Genomic DNA, 17,018 nt, shown 5'->3' on the forward strand with positions numbered 1-17,018 from the left:
CCAAACCCACCCCAGTTCCGGTTTGGGCCCTGACTGATTTGGAATGCTTTCTTAGGCCACCCATTTCCACAAATTTGTATGCACTCAGGAAATATAAAGTCAAAAATATACAAATCTCTTGTTGTTATAAGGTTTTTGTGAGTGAAATTACCCAGGACCATGGACTTGGAAGGAGGAGGGGGAGTAAGAGAGGGAATTTACAGCAATTAATCTTCAAAGTTCAAAACTGGTCACTTCACAGAAAGACTGCAGGACTGGTGAAATTCTTGCTTCTAGAAAGTGATACTGTAGTGGAGAATTTTCTAGGAAAAATAAAACAGCTTTTAATAACTGGCCCGCTGGTATGAGCTACCGTGGAATAAATTAGCACAAAAATGGAAGTCTTATAACTGTTCACTGTTACAGACGTAATCAACAAGGTCAGTCACTCTCAAAAGTTCATCTTCATCTTCCTCCGGCCCTACCGCTTCCTGCCCGCTCCCTGTCCCGTTGGGCGCCAGGCTGGCGCTGGCTGTGCTGTCCTTGGGAGCCTGGGTCTTCTCGCCTGGCTTGCCAATCAAGTTCTCAATGGTTTTCCCTGGGCTCTGTCCATTGGTGGAAGGCAAGTCCACCAGGCTGTAGTCCAAAGGGCTCTCTACTTTCCCTACATTATCAAAGTCATCTTCGTCGTCGCTCTCTATCCGGTAGCAGTGCTTCTTGGGGTTGTCCTGGGGGGCTTGTGCTGCTGGCAGCTTCTCTGCAGGAGCGGGGGTTTCTGCATCGTTGTTTGCGTTTTCGCACGCATCTTCCTCGTCGGTCTCGATGCGATTCAGGCGTTTGCGGACAGGCTTCCCTTCTTCCTCCTCATCCTCTCCTTCTTCCTCAGAATAGTCGTCTGTACTTCGCCGACGTTTTCGAATCAATCGCTTTGATTCCTTTGTGGATTCATCATCTTCAGAGTTCTTAGATGTGTAGCTCTCTGGAAGAAGCAGCAGACTTAGAGCCATTAGCAAATCTCAGTGAAACATTTATCTCTCATCTTTTACACTCATTACCAAGACAGCTCTCTGAGCACACACATTTGTCTCCCTCCCCAGGTTCCCCAACCAAGCCAAAAGCTTGCATTCTTTTTACTCTCTAAATAAACTCCTAATGTAGCAAGTATCAACAACTTATGGATATTCTGTTTCCAACTTGAGGAGTACCAGAGGCTTTGGAAGTAGGTGTGTTCTCCCCTAAAACTGCTGACTCCATGCTGGGAATAACACAGAACCGCACTCCTCATCGCACAGTATGCACTTTATTTGCACCCTGACAGAAACTCATAATCCAAATGATGGCTGCTCTGTCATAAAATTCATGCATACACACACACACACAAAGCTGTACTATACCCCTACCATCCCCAAATTATATACAATTTCTTCTAAAGTAAAGGAATGCTGCCTGTCACCTGAAGTTTGCTGCTCTTAATGGGAAGCTTGGTGCTTTGGCAAACTGGAATACTGCCTACACACTGACAGCCTTTACACTGATCTTTGATGGTTGTGGTGAGAAAAGATGGAAACTGAAAAATCAAACTGCAAACATAATTTGTTGTCTCTTTGTGATTCCAATTAGAAATCATGGGAATTTTCATTTTAAAGTGTATTATTTAATGTAAGTTCAAGTTGATAGAGACTGTCAGTGTTCCTTTATTTTTAAAGTAATTACAATTCCAGTAACACTGTTACACATTTTACAACATACAGTGGAAACTGCAGGACAGTGCTGGAAAGGTGCTAAACGGTGCGGATTTTAACATATGGAAAGCCAATACTGAGAATACCCAAGGCAATGGGATTTCATGAAGAAAAGACAACATCAATCAGGGAACGTCTAAAGCCACTAGTGCTGGTAAAAAAATGCCACCACAGAGCCTGAGAACAGGCTGTACTGAAGATCATGTTTTTGAGATACCACAGACTTGCATCACATCCTTGTTTCCCTTCACCTACAGGATACTCTACCACTCTGTAATCTCAGCACAGCCCTTCCAAAACTGAGGCACTCAGGCTGTCAAGGACAACTCATTTTCTGAGGAAGCCTGGTATCCATTGCAACTTGCACCAGTCAGCATTTGCAAAGCCAGACCTAAGGTCTGGTCAGCCAGGCACCGACAGTCCAAACCAGCCAAAATCAGTGGCTAGTTTTGTAAAAGCTAATTCGTTATAAATCACAAAGCACACCAATCACTCATGGTGTGCCTGACATTACTGAGCGAGGCTTCCTCTGCATTTGGCACAGCTCTTTAAACAGGAGATGGAATGAGTCTGAAGCACCAGCACAAACAGCCAGGGCACCAAAGACAGTGCCCTTCCTCTTACATAAAAGAATCTTCAGAGGCTCGTGGGATGCAGCTTTGTGACCTCTTAACAGAAAAGTGGTGAAACAGTTGCATTAGTGCCAATTTTGGAATCCCAACACTCTGTCAGGCACAGTAAATTCAGACCTGGAAGTCAGGATTAAGGGCAATGATAAATTTGAGAAGTGACTCAGCGCATTATAAAGTACCAGTGGGCTGTTTCAGAAGGAAAGAGTTTCTGAGAAACATCAAGGGACACTAGAACGAAAATTCTCTGAAATCTTGGAATTATATAACTTTCCCTTCATGCTGACGCTGACATACACCTGCTCCTGGAAATGCTGGACTGTTTATTTTACCTTCACTATCTGAAGTGGAGAGCCTGCGTTTATGAACTCTTCTCAACTCCTTCCCGTATCGGACACTCTTCTGTGAGCCGTCACTTTCTGAATCTTCCTTATAATTGACTTGTCTCTTCTGATTCCGTCTTGATCTTCTCCTCCTAGTTTCCAGGTAATCATCATCACTGTAATCCGTGTAGTCACCACTCTCTGTATGGAACAAAAGAGTGATGTGCATTATTCCATCAAAGCAAAACTGCCTCACATAAAAAAATTCAGGTAAGTTTCCTAATTCAGATAATTTCCTTATGATGTTTTTGTTGCTTTATCTCTACTGGTGTCAGAGAAGTCTCTACAATTCCTGACAGTGGAAACAATCTTACTGAATTGACGGCTCACATTACCAGTGCCTCAGGATAGTCTGTTCTGCTTTTAAAATTTAAATAAATTGTACTCTACTAGAAGACTTTTAAGAACAGGTAGATGAAAAATGACTGAAGAAATAAAACTCCAAGACCCGAGTTATATAAGTTGAGAACAAAAATCAGTTTCACTCAGTCATGGATTTGCTTAAAACAGAAACCATACAGAAGAAACTTACCATCAATCACAGTTCTTCCCACACCAGTCTACTGCAGCTAGTATCTTCAAATATTAAACTTATTTACACCAGTTGAAAATAGCCTCAAATCAACTTCAGTTGCTTTTCACTGAGCTATGCCAGAACAATTATCCCAAGATACATTTCTATAAAAGTCACACACTGTTCCTAAGTTAGTGATTGACATGAGTCACAGATCAAAATGGCATCCTCTTTACTTCCTAAAACATTAGACAAAGAAACAGAGCAAGTCAGCAAGAACAACCAGCTTCAAAAACAAAGTCTGTCTCTGGAGACTGAAAATAAAGCCTCTTGCAGGGCACCTGATTTCCTTAGCTCAAAACAGGCTTAAAGCAGTATCCTGACAGACAATTATTGTGAGAATACACAAGACAGAGAGTCAAACAGACTTGATTAGCATAGCTGGTTTGATAACCAAGATGCCATGGCAAGAACAAACAGAACTGTGAAAATTACAGAAGATGGGATTAAACCTGCTTATGGGAAGAGAGAAGATTCAATCAATTTCTGCAAGCAAAGAATTATTGTAAAATGCATGAGTTTTCTGTGTGATTTTTAACCTGATTATTGCAGTAGAAATTATTAGCCTGTCTGAAATAGTATATAAGCTTTTGAGAAACCTGAGTAAAATTGAAATCTGATCACCAAATCAGTCTTCCCGTCTCTCAATCAATCACCAATAAATTATGAGGGTAAGAGAGAAACAGAAACATACAGTTAAGATTATACTTTAGATATATATGGAATGATACTGGAATCAGTTGATTTTATCACAGATGTGTGTCCACCAGAAAACAAACAGTCGCTCTTGTGCACTACAGAACAGATAAGCAATCTCTTTAGACTTCTGCTAGTACCTTCATTGATAAGAGCTTATGATCAGTGCAATGATGCATTGAGGACAGGGAGACAACAATCACTCTAATCACTCATATAATTGTCTTCGTCTGTCCATGCATGAGCCTTCCTTTTGGAAATCAGTACTCCAAAGCAACTTATTCCATTCTATAATCTAGACAGACAGATAAAACACTGGAAAGATAACACATACTGCAGTAAGTTAACATTCCAGTATAGTTAGAACCTGAAATTCACAATAAGGGTGATAAAAATTGAGTGCTTATGTATATGGCACTTTCTAGTCTGTGTCTCAAATGAAGCAGAAACAAGGAGGACAGTCTTCAGAGAAAGATGCTGATCATGAAAATGTTTATGTAGTGCACAGGTACTATTCTCACCCTTCAACAGAAAATGAAGTAGTTGAAGGACAAGTAGAACAAAGTCAATTATTAGGTTCCTTCGTAATGCAAGAGTCTTCTGTTACTAAAGATTTTAAGGATAATTTTAGGAGAGAGGGATTCAAGGTGTTTTTCTTTGCTTTCAAGCCTCCTAGAAAACACAGAATGCCACACAACTGAAGTTTTCTTCCACAAGAGTGACAGAAAATGTTTCTTTCAGAATCTTTTTCATAGGTGTGTTCAGAAGGTCTTCTGCTAGCTATGAAGAAGCACGCTTTTGTCTCCATCCTCTATCCTATAGTCAAGTGCCAAACAGGACAGGTACAGAGGTAGCTACAACTATCCACAATGGTGGCCTCCAGAATCACAGCAAACATTTATTCAAATACATAATTACCTAGAGATGCCAAGAATCTAATGCACAATATCAGTTTCCTGAAAAACACTGACAGAAGAACAAGATGCAAACTGCTTTACAGCAAAGATGACAACTGACTTGACCAAAGCAAGCAAACACGTTAGTGTCAGTCATGACAAAAACTCAGACTGCCATTCTCCCTCTCTCCAAAACTAAGTATTTAAAATATCAAAGATTGCTTATACTCACCAGACTCTCTGCTTGAATTGTCTTCAGACTCCTCATCTTCATCATCTTCAGAGTATTTTTTCTTGACTGTTTTCCTTCGTAACCTCCTGCTTTGCCTCATGGGCCTGGAGAGGTGTCGCCTGGATATGCGGGCGCAGAACTCGGAGTCGCTGTCCTCGTTTGATGGTGGGTCATCTTCACTTTCATCCAGATTTTCCTCTGATATAACAAATTCATCCTGAGATCTGTTCATAGGAAAACCCCAGGCAACAGAGATAGGTATCACAACCAAAGGATTGAACTAGTACTTGTATTTTACAAGCAAGTGCTAAATATCATTTTACACAAAAAAAAACCCCACAAATCTTATAACGAGGAGCAAAGACCCAGAAAGAGCAAGCTGCCGTCACTGACACAGGGGTTCAGCTGTGTATTTGAGATATGGCTCTTCAGTCCATGACATACACAGCAGACTACAACAGCAGGTGGATATAAACACTCTGTCAAACCAGCACTGCAGGTGGCATTATCATAGGACGGATCCTAGACTGTTCATATGGTTCACTGCAATGTAATGTCTGCATGCAGTAACTGGGGAGGGAAAAAACACCAACCATGTCCCAGCAAAGGCACCTTTCCTTCACAAATCCAGCACTGTCCCACACAATTTCTGAGAAACAGAATATCATGCCTTAACACAAAACTGTGGCTCTAATGCAAAACATGCACCTCACAACCTTATAAACTTGTAACATTCCCATAATTTCAAGTGAGCCAAGGCTTTTTTAAAAACCACTGAGCACTGAAGGTACACAGTCACTTGCATTTGGCTGCCAGCTGAATCTAAATTCCAGTGTAAGATCCAGAAGGCCCTAAGCAGAGGATGGAGTTGAAAATCCACGAGCACACTTTAACAGATCAGTGCACTATTAATTCTGTGACATTTCCACAAGCTACACTCATTGATTGGAAATTTCCAGCACATGTAGCTCAATTATTCAGGGTGCCACTGAAATGTCCTCAGCATGGTCACAGATGAAAAACAAAGCTCAAAATTTGCATTTGTCTTGTATAGATTTTTCATACACTTAGTAAATTGACTCAATGATAGGTATAAAGCTTTAAATTTGACTGGTAAAGAGCCTACAGCCTCATGCCTCCTTTATTATGTTGCTTCATTGAAGCTTAAGTTAATCTAAAATTATCAACCTTTTTAACACCAGTAACTGCCCAAACTGAATGATGAAAAATTCTGTGGAAAGTGACTTTCTGTCAGCCAGAGCTATATTCATTTAGAGTTTAAAGCTTCCCATGATAAGTATTTATTTTCTACAGTATAAGCCACCTCTTTGACTGTTTTCAAACTGTGCCTCCTACAGAACAGCAATCAAGAACTAATTTCAAAATCTGCCCGTCAAGTTCTGGATGCTCTAAATAATGAAAATTTTCTTCTTCCAATTTCCAAATGACAATCAGGCAAAAAAAAATTCCTACAAAATAGGAATTTTAAACTCATTTTTTAAAAGGAAACAATGAGCCTCATTTTAGCTTCATTTTTGTTATGGATTTCTGCTCTACAGTCATATCAGCCAAAGAACTGAGCCCACCTGGCTCCTTCACTAACAGAAGTCCGCAGTGAGGCCTCAAACATCCCAGTAACACTTCCAGAATATGTTATGCTTAAAATACGACTGGATGATGTCAGCACATGGATCCAGAGTGCAGCTTTTCCAGCACAATGATGTTCCTCTGGGCCAGGAGGACTCCATGGTAGGGGATTTGGAAATGGGTGATTTTTAAGATCCCTTTCAACCCAAACCATTCTCTCATTCTTTGACTTTTACTGGTACTGTGCAGTGCCATTACAGCACTAAGAAATGCTCCTGATGATCATTTCAGGGGCACTGAAGAGTCACTGAAGTCTGTAGAGGTCAGTGACTTGTGGTGGAAGTTAAATTGCAGACCTACCCATCACTTATCTTGAATTCATCCTCACTCTCTTCTTCATCCATGTTACTGTCACTATCCAAGTCATTTAGTCGCCGTCGTTTCTTGCGTCGTGCTGCAGCAGCCCTTTGTGGTCGCTTGTTTTCCTTCCTTTCTTCCTCTAGGATTGTGGAAATGTCTTTTCCACGGTGACCTGTGATATTTGACATGTCTTTGCCTCTGCCAATGCCTGAATTCAGTGACAGAAAGGGTAAACAATAGCAAGTTTATTTTCTTGTTTTACTTCCTACAGATCTTTCTTGCATGCGCCTAACTTCAGTTTATTTTCTGTCATGCAGATATTTTCTTGTCAAGCAAAACTCTGTCCAGAGTCTTGCTCCTGACACACGCAGCCCAGCTGTGGTCACTTGGAAATATTGAGGTCCATACAGAAGGTCATGGTTAAGGGTCTGCATTCTGATGCTCAACCCCAACCCGTGTTATTACCATGCCAGTGCCTTTTGAGAGAGCAATTACCAGAAATTACACTTTTTTCATAATGCTGAATATCCTTCTTAGGAGATGAAGTGTTTGAGTTGTGGTTTGGCCAAGAAGTGGAGTTTTTGAAAAGGTGCTTTAGTCTTGAGACTTGGTTATGTTTACTGTAATGGGCCTTGTGTTACACACCCACAAACACATGATTTTCAGATTGTCTGCGTACATCCACGAGCTTCTGAAACTGGTGAGTGCCTGGAGATGCTACAGGCCAGACAACTGAGGGACAACGTTTCATGGTTCTTGTGTTCGGGCAAGTTAAGGTGATGCAGAGGCACAAAGGCACCTCCATCCCTCAGACAGTGCTGAAGATCTCTGGTCTCATGTTGCCTTAACAGGCAACAAAGAACAGAGCTGCACCTTCCTGGTGTTCAACTGAGAAGTGCTAATAGAGCTGGATGAATATTAAGACAATTTGGTACACCCAGTCTTTAGGGGGTCCAACTGCAGGCCAATTTGTGAGCCCTCTTTTTACAGGGGACAAATGTCAATAGCACTGCTGCCATTCCAATCTCAAATCCAAAACTTACTCATTACATGTATATAAAAACCTGTACAGGCTAGATTTAACTATCAACTTTTACTAATTTTCTGACATTTTTGGCAGCATGGGATGGCCACTCCTAAGGGAAATTATTTCGTTCACATCCAAAAATACAGCAGTAAAAAAATCCCTGGCAAAGTAGAGAGTTTAAAGGGAGAGAATTGTATTTGTTGTGTCTCATATCAAAATAAATTTGCTCTCCATCTTCTTATCACCATTGCAATGCAAAACAAGTAATATACAAGAAACATACCTCCTCCATCAGCCTCCTTGATATCATCTTCAATTGCCTCATCAATTGCCTCATCAAATTCATCAAACCTAAAAATAACAGCTTCCATTTACTACTTTGAAGTGAACCTTCATTAAATTGTTACAAAAACATACCACAAAATCTGAAGAAATTACACTGCATAGAGAGAGAGTTAGATATATAATTCACTACCTAAAATAATGGGCCAGAATTTAAAAAAAATGGCTATTTTATTATCCCAGTTGTGTTTCTTACTTCTATTTGCTTGTGAATTATTTACCATTGCCTGTCTTACTATTGAATTACATGAACAGCAATCCCCTTCCATTTTACACAACAGGCCTCTGAATATAACAATATATAATCTGAAAGTTCTTTAAAATGCTTTCAATAGCATTTTCACACAAAATATTCATAATTTTCTCCACAACTTTTATTAGATGACATTAGCTCTACCAACCTTCAGAACAGCCTGAGAATCACCTACTAAACTCAATGTAAAATTCTTTATTCTGTCCACATTTTCCTTCAGAACTGATTTCAAATAGTTGCTTTCTACTCTTAAAGCTCATTATACTTTATGGATCTGCAACATTCTAAGCTGAACAGATAAAATAAAATACAGAGCACGAAGTTCCTCATAAATCTGCATAAGTAAGTTATAATGCAATGTTACATAACTGAATAGGACAAACAAAAGCAAAGTCTTTGAGTGTGCTTGTCCTGTAACAGCTTTTACAAAACTGCATAAATCTCTGCATCCTGAGTAACTCATTTAAAGAGAACAGCAAACTGAAGAAAAAAGATCCCATCTTTTCAACACAATGACCTCAGTTTGTTTCTTCAGTTACGAATTCAAATGCCATAAAAAAGGATTGCTACCTGTTTTAAAAAATAAATGCCTTGAGCTCCAAAATGCAAAAGTACAAATTTTAACTATATAGAAAAGACTTTTTATTTAGATCCAAACTTTTCTTTTTGTTTTTTAAAAAGTTAATTTTTTGTATTTTTAGATACAGACAACTAACAACTGGACAATACATTCATTAAATATTCCACGTCTCAGTCATGAAAGAAAAATTACAGTTATATTTACCTTGGTTCTCCATAGGAACCTCCAGCAGTACAAGAGAAAAAATAAATCTAATACTTTACTCTGTATTCCAGTAGTAAGCATGAAACACTTTCTCCTTTAAAACTAAGGTGATAGGCTTCTGATATATTTATATTACTTAGGAGCAGCTGCATGCCACTCTAAATGCAGCTTTACCCAGCAAGGAAATAACTCTGAAATTTTTCCATCAGTAAGATTAATTCCACATTACTCAAACACTGTTTCTCCTCCACATAGCTATTAAAAAAAACCCTCTTAAAAATGCAAGAAATCACTTAATGCTTTCAAACCACTGCTAACAAATAACCGGAGCTCAGTCACAAGCTGACAGCTGCTTGTCCATTAGGTGTAATGGAACATAATTTCTTCTGCTGCTTTATTCATGATGCAGGTTTTTGCTAACTTGCTCATGAGAGGACTCAACAGAGGAGTGATACAAAGGGATTACAGATCCTTTAGAGAACTAGGATGCTCCACAATTCACATCTGTTTCCTAGTGAATAAGACTTTCAGCATTTATTTTCTCCTGATGTCTACAACTGTCAGTGACACCAATGGAACTTCACTGCAGACATATAAATCTGACACACTGATACATGTAACATTTTCCTCAGCTCAAACATATGTGTATGATGTAGTCTGTGAGAAAGATTATCACTTCTTATCAGCCTGATTTTTCTCAAACATTACAGTCAATAAAAATTTACTGTCTTTGCACAACATGGGTCCTGCTGAAGGGTCGTGCCACACACACCCTACAGGCAAGGGTTTTTTTTTCTCCTGGTCAGATGCTGCCTGCTGGTCATTAACATAATCACAGATCTATGTAGTCTTGCCCATAGTATAATGCTTCTTACAGGAATGCCTGATTTCCCAAAGCAGCAATGGCATTTTCAATAGTGTCACTTCTGCTGTTCATTCAAAAAGTTACCAAAATTCAACAGCTAAGCAAAATCAGACTGAGTGTTCTGACCAGGCTGGAAAATTCACCTACACAGTCTATACAAATGCCATGCCTCTCTTCAGCAGCAAAACTAGGTTGATTACAAATTCAATGATGGTTATTGTTGGAAAGTTATAATTTTTGACGATAAAGGTCTACACAGAGCAACTACTGAAAAGATAGAGTTTTGTTTTAACATTCCTTATGTATCCGGGGCAAACCTCCACAATCTCTCAGGCAACCACATTCTTTTCTAATCCCAAGGGCATTCTACTTGCCTGGTGGACTGAAGACGATACAGAGTGTCACAAGGTATTATTTCGAAAGCAGTTTATAAAAACAACTTGGTAATACACTGAGAACAAAAGTTGTTATTAAGATCATGCTGAATTTTGAAAAGCTTAGTGACCTATTCTACTTTCAGAATGCAGAGTCTAAACATCTTGGCACTTTCATTTACTAATTGTATTTTTGTCATGATTTCTCTACAGAGTTGCATTTTTAGATGCAATGTTTGATAATTACATTTTAAGTATCGTGCTCCTTTCACATAAGGAAGGTCTAAGGTGGGGAGGGGGAAGAGAGCAAGGAATTGAAGGCCTTTAGACACAAGCAGAAGTCTCCCTTGCAAGAGAAAGGAGAGGTTTAATTCACCTGCTGTAACTCACTCTAGAAACTGCATTAGTACCAAATAGTACAATACTTCTCCAGTATTCCTGAACAAAACACCACATGTGTTTTCATTTTTTCAATGCATCATCTCTTCACTATACCACCTCTTGCTCTCACAAGCACCAAGCATAACCAGTGCTCAGAGGAAAGAACAAAGACACTTTAGTTGGGCTTCCCTGTTAAATGTAAAAGTTTACATGAGAAGTGGTGGGATGATTCAGAAAGGAAACAACAGCACGACTTTTGCTGTACAAGCTGTTTTGAAAGCTGCTGACCTGTAGCTTATGCACTTTCGGGTTCTGGTAGATCTCCTTTCAAGTTTCGATTTGGGCTTTTTGGAATCTTTCTTCTTTTCCTCCTGACCTTCAGGTATTTCCGGCTCCTGTTCAGGTAAGACAGAAGTGTCAAAAAGCTTTATCTCATCCCTCCCTTCACACTCATTACGACTGAACTCACAATACAAATTATTCATTCTGTCTAGAAAGCTTATATGCCCAATGAGCACATTTTAACTTCTAATATTGTGACCTATTACAGCAGTTCAGGTGAATATGCACATTTTGGCCTCACAGGCTACAGAATTTCCAAACACAGAGTTTAAAGTCAGGCAACTGGATCATTGTGTTCATGCTGCAATGCTGAGATCACACCTCAGGTGATACTTCCAGGACTAGTAAATGTGGCAGCTGAACAAACTGTGGCCACCACCTCTACATACTGAGCACAGGGGTACCTTTACACGGTGCAGTTTCAATAAAGCTTCATGCAGGTTGGTTTTACTATATTGCTTGCAAGTTATTAATTTAAAAGGAAAATAATCTGCTCCCAGGATGCATTTTTCAAATATTTACTCTTAGCCATAGATTCTTCTGCAAGTTTGTAAAATCTGTTATCATTTTTCTCTTATTCAGAGACAGGCTGGCCTTGTTACAGCCAGGCAGAGTGGAAAGTCTAAGTTTAAAATGAACAAAAGTTCCATTTTAAACTGCAAAGAATAGATTATATAATTCCAGATGAAAGCATTTGGTTAAGACTTCTGGAGACTTGCTTTTAAGTGTATTTAAGTGAGAAGAGGCTGTTCTTCTTCATGTGAATCAGAGCATTTTCCTCTCTTCTCAAGGGAAACCATACAAAAGCATCAGTTAATGAAACTAAATGTTTACAGTTTTTAATCACGTGACCTTCACATCCACTCACTGAAGGTAAATGCTATGCTGCCTAGAGATGTACGTATTCCCTCTGAATCAGAAGTCAGAAACATTTGTTTCCATCAATTTCAAAGGACAGCCATAACAATTAGCTCAGACCTAGATAACTGCACAGCAAACAGCAGGGTTTAATAACTGATTCCCAGCTTTATAAACTACTGAACACTGAGCACTCAAAACACTGTAATGGGCAGGGAGGTCATCCTGCAATCCCTCACAGGGAGAGGACTCTGTGTAGCATCAGGTGCTCTAATAAATACCATAAAGCTCCCTTGGTTTCTCTGCTATATTCAGTCTAAAATGAAGGGTCAAGAATTATTTCTGATCTGCATATGGATTGATTTTTCTTTCCAAGATGCTACTAGTAGCTCTGATGCAGCACTGGGAGACTTCTTCCCTGAGAAGTTTAGAAAATTAAACAATAATACCACATAAACACACTAGCTTACCTGAGGTGGAATGATGTTCTCAATACTGATACCCACATACACCAATCGCTCCTTTCTTGAGGAGAGAAAGAAAATGGAAATAAGCTTAAAGAAAGTCTGCAGATATCTAAAAAAATGCTGTAATTAGCACCATTTGAAGCTGTTACTGTATCACTAGGCAGAAACATCCCAAGAGGATGTTCCAAGTGAAAAGTTATTGAAATTAGGATTATGTGCTAATTCTCATGTGATTACATTTTCGTGCATGTATAACGTAAGAGATTTACAAAGAGTTCTGACAATCAACAGTACCTGAAGGTTGTGAGCCCCACAGAAATTATTGAATTTGGGGTATAAAATGCAAGTAAAAACCAAATGAAAAATATTAATGCTGTGATGAAGATTACATTGTCAGGTCCCTAACTACTGCCAATCGTGAAGGCGATGAAAGATAAAATGGGAACAGAATCACACTGAACTGCAGAAAATATATAAAGATAGGATGCAATCAAAAATGGATAAAAGCCAGATATTAGACCCAAGCAGGAAGAACCAATTCTAGAAACACCAGGGGACAAAAAACTGCCTACAGAGCAATTCCTTGCCAGAGAAGAAAAGCCTGAGCAAAGATCAGCAGAGTCAAACTGCTGCACAAAAGAACTATGGTGACAGATGGATGTGCAAATAGGACAACAGCCGACAGGACACCTGAAGGACACCTGCCATGGCAGTCAGTCTCCTGTAAGGGGAAGCAGGCTGTCCTCTCTGTCCACAGTGTGTTACAGGATTTAATCTATGTAAGCTAAATTCAGTTTAGACTTAGCTTTCCTCAACACAGACATTCTGCACCATATGAATTGCCATGGGGACAACTCAGGCTCCCAAAGGACACAAGTCTTCTCTAAGTCCTGTTGTGTCTGTCAGGTTCAACTAGAGATGGACTCCCTAACTCTTCACAAACAACACTGCATGCTGATCTTCATGCTGCTGAACTGAGCTTTCAAAAAAGCAGTCTCTGAGGAAGAATAGCCAGGTACTAATGCAGACCGGGATAGGAAACCAAACTCCTATCACCATAGGTCCCTACGAGCCTTTTCTATGAAAACAAAGGTTAATTTAAAGAAATTAAGAGCACAATGAAAGTTGATGGCATTTACTGGTGTCTGGAAGGAGTCTGGATTTTTGAACTGAAGGGTTTCAATCAACCAGAATCAGACTATTGAAGTTACAGGGAGTGCTCATATGAGCCTGTCACACTACACTTGAGTTGGAACAGGACACATCATACTCATAACTGCAAAAATACCCAAGACATGCATTAATTTTAGATATGTTTACTTCACTGTGTTATGTTTTGCAAATAGAAGCATCGATGTGTAAAAATTTTGTTTCAAATTCATTAAGTTCTGAAGAATCTAAGTAAATTTTGAAAGTCTTCTGAGTAGCCTTCTGCACTCTCTAGCATAATATTCTTAAATAAAATGAACAAGCACAGTTCCTAAAGTAACACAAAGAGTAAAAGGTTGTTTTACAGCTAAAAAGATCATGGACTTCGACAACTTGCTATCAATTATGTCTACTGAAATGACTGGCTGTCTATAGAAGGAATTGGTTTTGTATTCTAATGTAAATATTCCTAAGTGACAGAGGAAAAGAAATCCTAATCCAGCTGGGCACTATTAGATTGGTTGGATAAGGAGAAAGGATGCTGTGCAAAATCACTATGCTCCTGAAAATTAATTAAAATAACATTTTAAGGCAAGGAATACAATTAGTGAAATGAGAAAGGAACTAGAAGTGCGAACATTTTAGTATTCAGCAAGTGTCTTTGATGGTTTACTGAACTTCTCATTTCTTGTAATGCAAAACACCAAGAGACAGGAGACGAGAAAAATTCATCTGTTCTTAAACATGATCAGCAAGGTTTTCCAGTTCTGCTGTTCCTCTCCCTGGCTTGGGTATACACTGCTTAACAAATCAGCAAATGGAACAAGACAATCCTGCTGAGGTCAAGATCATGAAATGAAATACAAAATTATATCGAAATTCCTTATTCCTTTTTTTGGCAGACAAGAGCTCAAGACTTCAGCCACAAGTTTAAACATTTGAACCAAGACATCTCCAAGGGCAGCAGCAGATAAGCACTGTCTGGTTATTTCCCAGGCAAATTCTAGAAAACATTTTTACCTCAATTACACGGCTGCAAAAGCTGCTACAGGGAAGTCATGAAAGTGCGTAGGAAAGCAAGTATTCCTCACAGTTTGGCCTAGGAGAATTAGACAAATTGTTCCTAGAGGGATTTTCCATCAAGAAGTCTCAGAGTATCTAACATGGATTAAAAGAGAGATCCTAGAAGGCTTTAATGTCCATTCCCTCCAGCTGGTGGTAGGACATGATTACAGAAGGTAGTCTGTACATGAGAAACCTGCAATTCAGCCAGGTTGTTGCAGTAGCTCTTTCAATTCATGAACAGAAAAAAAAGGAAGCGGGGGGAGATTATTTAATCCATTTGTATTTTTAAGTCAATGGGAACCCTGAAGGTTTCATTTAAAAATCAGTGACATAACAGTTTGGGGATGCACAAGCACACGGCTGAGCAGCTGAATCAGCCTCAGTCAGATTCCTGAGAGCTGGAAAGGGCACAACATCACTACTTCAAAAAGCATGATAGCAACACTGGTTTGAAGAACCTATTAGGTAGACAGATCCATAATGACAGAGTTGGATTTCTTCTCTTTGCCAAAAAGACAGACACCAACCACATACTGAGTTTTCAGAAACACTGCATTCAAGTATGTCTGTGCCTCAAGCAACCAACCTGCTTTAACTTATACACTGAGCTGTAATAACGACTATCATTTCGTCTGGCATTAGGATTCTTCAGCCTTTTTTCCTTATTATTTGCTACAATACAGCATTAAGTTGGAAGACTTCCATATCCAACTATTGCATTGTGAAGTCTATTACAACTCAAGAAAAAAACAGTGGAAACTAACTAAATAAAAAACTCAATTTTATGACATACAATATAAAGCATTAGTTCATTTGGTGTGAGGATCAAATAGCAAAACAGTTATTAAACATCTGTTTCAGACACTGAAAACTGCTATGATATCAGCTGTATTCTCTCCTGTTGCTCTCAGAAGATTGTGTTTTTATGAAACACTGGTGATTTCAAGAAAGCAAGACAGACTGGCAAAAGCTTGCATTCCATGTAATGTTTGCCAGCAGAATATTTACCAAAGTAGGTCCAAAAATACTGTTCACTAGTAATGAGCATTCCCACCATAAAGCAAAGCAGCAGAGGTCCTGTGTGTCTCATACTCCTGCACAGATGGAGGCTGTGTATATGATGAGTTCACTCATAAAAATAAGCTGATAGTTTCATTCCCACAGCTACAAATTCAGCAGAATTGGCAATGGATAATTTCACCACAGTATGATCTAGATACACTCTGAGCAGAAGCAGTGACATCAGGAACAGTTGGTACTTGCTCTGTCACTATCACTGTTGCTGCTGTAACAGCAATAACAAACAGATTTGAAGAAAGCTGAAAGCAGACACAGATTGTGCTCCCATCTTCCCAGCACTGACTCACTACATCTCATGTAATGTTACAGTCCCTTCCACAAATATAAGCCTGCACAATTACTGTATTTAAAAGGGTCTCACCTTCTGGTGACATTTGCCTTTCAAGATAAAATTCATGTGAAGTTTTGTTTAATAATGCATAAAGATGTTATTAGAGTCTACAAAGTATTCAATATATGTCCTAAAAGGTATAAATTATGCAGACTGTGTTTCATGTCCCTCATTTCCAGGCCTGAAAACTGCTAACAGAATGTTCCAACTGTTAGGGCTGTTGCTCCTAAATGCAGTAAATACGTTTGCATTTAGCCTTTGGTAATGGCAGGGCTGACAGTTGGTCAGAGCAGGGTGAGGATATTGCCAAGGTTGTGGGTTCAATCCCTGCATGGGCCATTCACTGAAGAGTTGAACTCAATGATCCTTGTGGGTCCCTTCCAACTCAGAATATTCTGTGCTTCTGTGATCACTGACCCACTGCCCTACAGCAGCTGCTGCATAATCTTGTACATTAGGCAGATTCTGTTAAACTCTGCAACAACTCTCAAATCCCACAATAATCTGGATGACTTTAAGTCAAGACTTAAACTTGCTTACAGCAGGAAATCTACACTGACAGTCAGCTGAACCAGTGCTGGAAGCCCTTTAACTATTGAGAGTCAAACTTGTGTTCAGGCAC

The 17,018-nt window shown here is 39.3% G+C and overlaps 1 protein-coding gene across 1 annotated transcript in view; it reads right to left on the bottom strand.

The window, feature by feature from the left end:
• Positions 1-17,018, bottom strand: part of RSF1 (remodeling and spacing factor 1) — a 58,368-nt gene continuing 41,350 nt past the window's right edge. Inside the window, exons 10-16 of the mRNA XM_063394366.1 lie at positions 12,775-12,829; positions 11,393-11,499; positions 8,389-8,456; positions 7,079-7,286; positions 5,132-5,355; positions 2,683-2,874; positions 1-958 (exon numbers count right to left, since the gene is read on the bottom strand). Coding sequence (XP_063250436.1) covers positions 384-958; positions 2,683-2,874; positions 5,132-5,355; positions 7,079-7,286; positions 8,389-8,456; positions 11,393-11,499; positions 12,775-12,829 — 1,429 coding nt within the window. The 3' untranslated portion in view covers positions 1-383. The remainder of the gene's footprint in view (positions 959-2,682; positions 2,875-5,131; positions 5,356-7,078; positions 7,287-8,388; positions 8,457-11,392; positions 11,500-12,774; positions 12,830-17,018) is intronic.

Source organism: Prinia subflava, chromosome 3 (genome assembly GCF_021018805.1).
Source record: "Prinia subflava isolate CZ2003 ecotype Zambia chromosome 3, Cam_Psub_1.2, whole genome shotgun sequence".
NCBI classification, from domain to species: domain Eukaryota; kingdom Metazoa; phylum Chordata; class Aves; order Passeriformes; family Cisticolidae; genus Prinia; species Prinia subflava.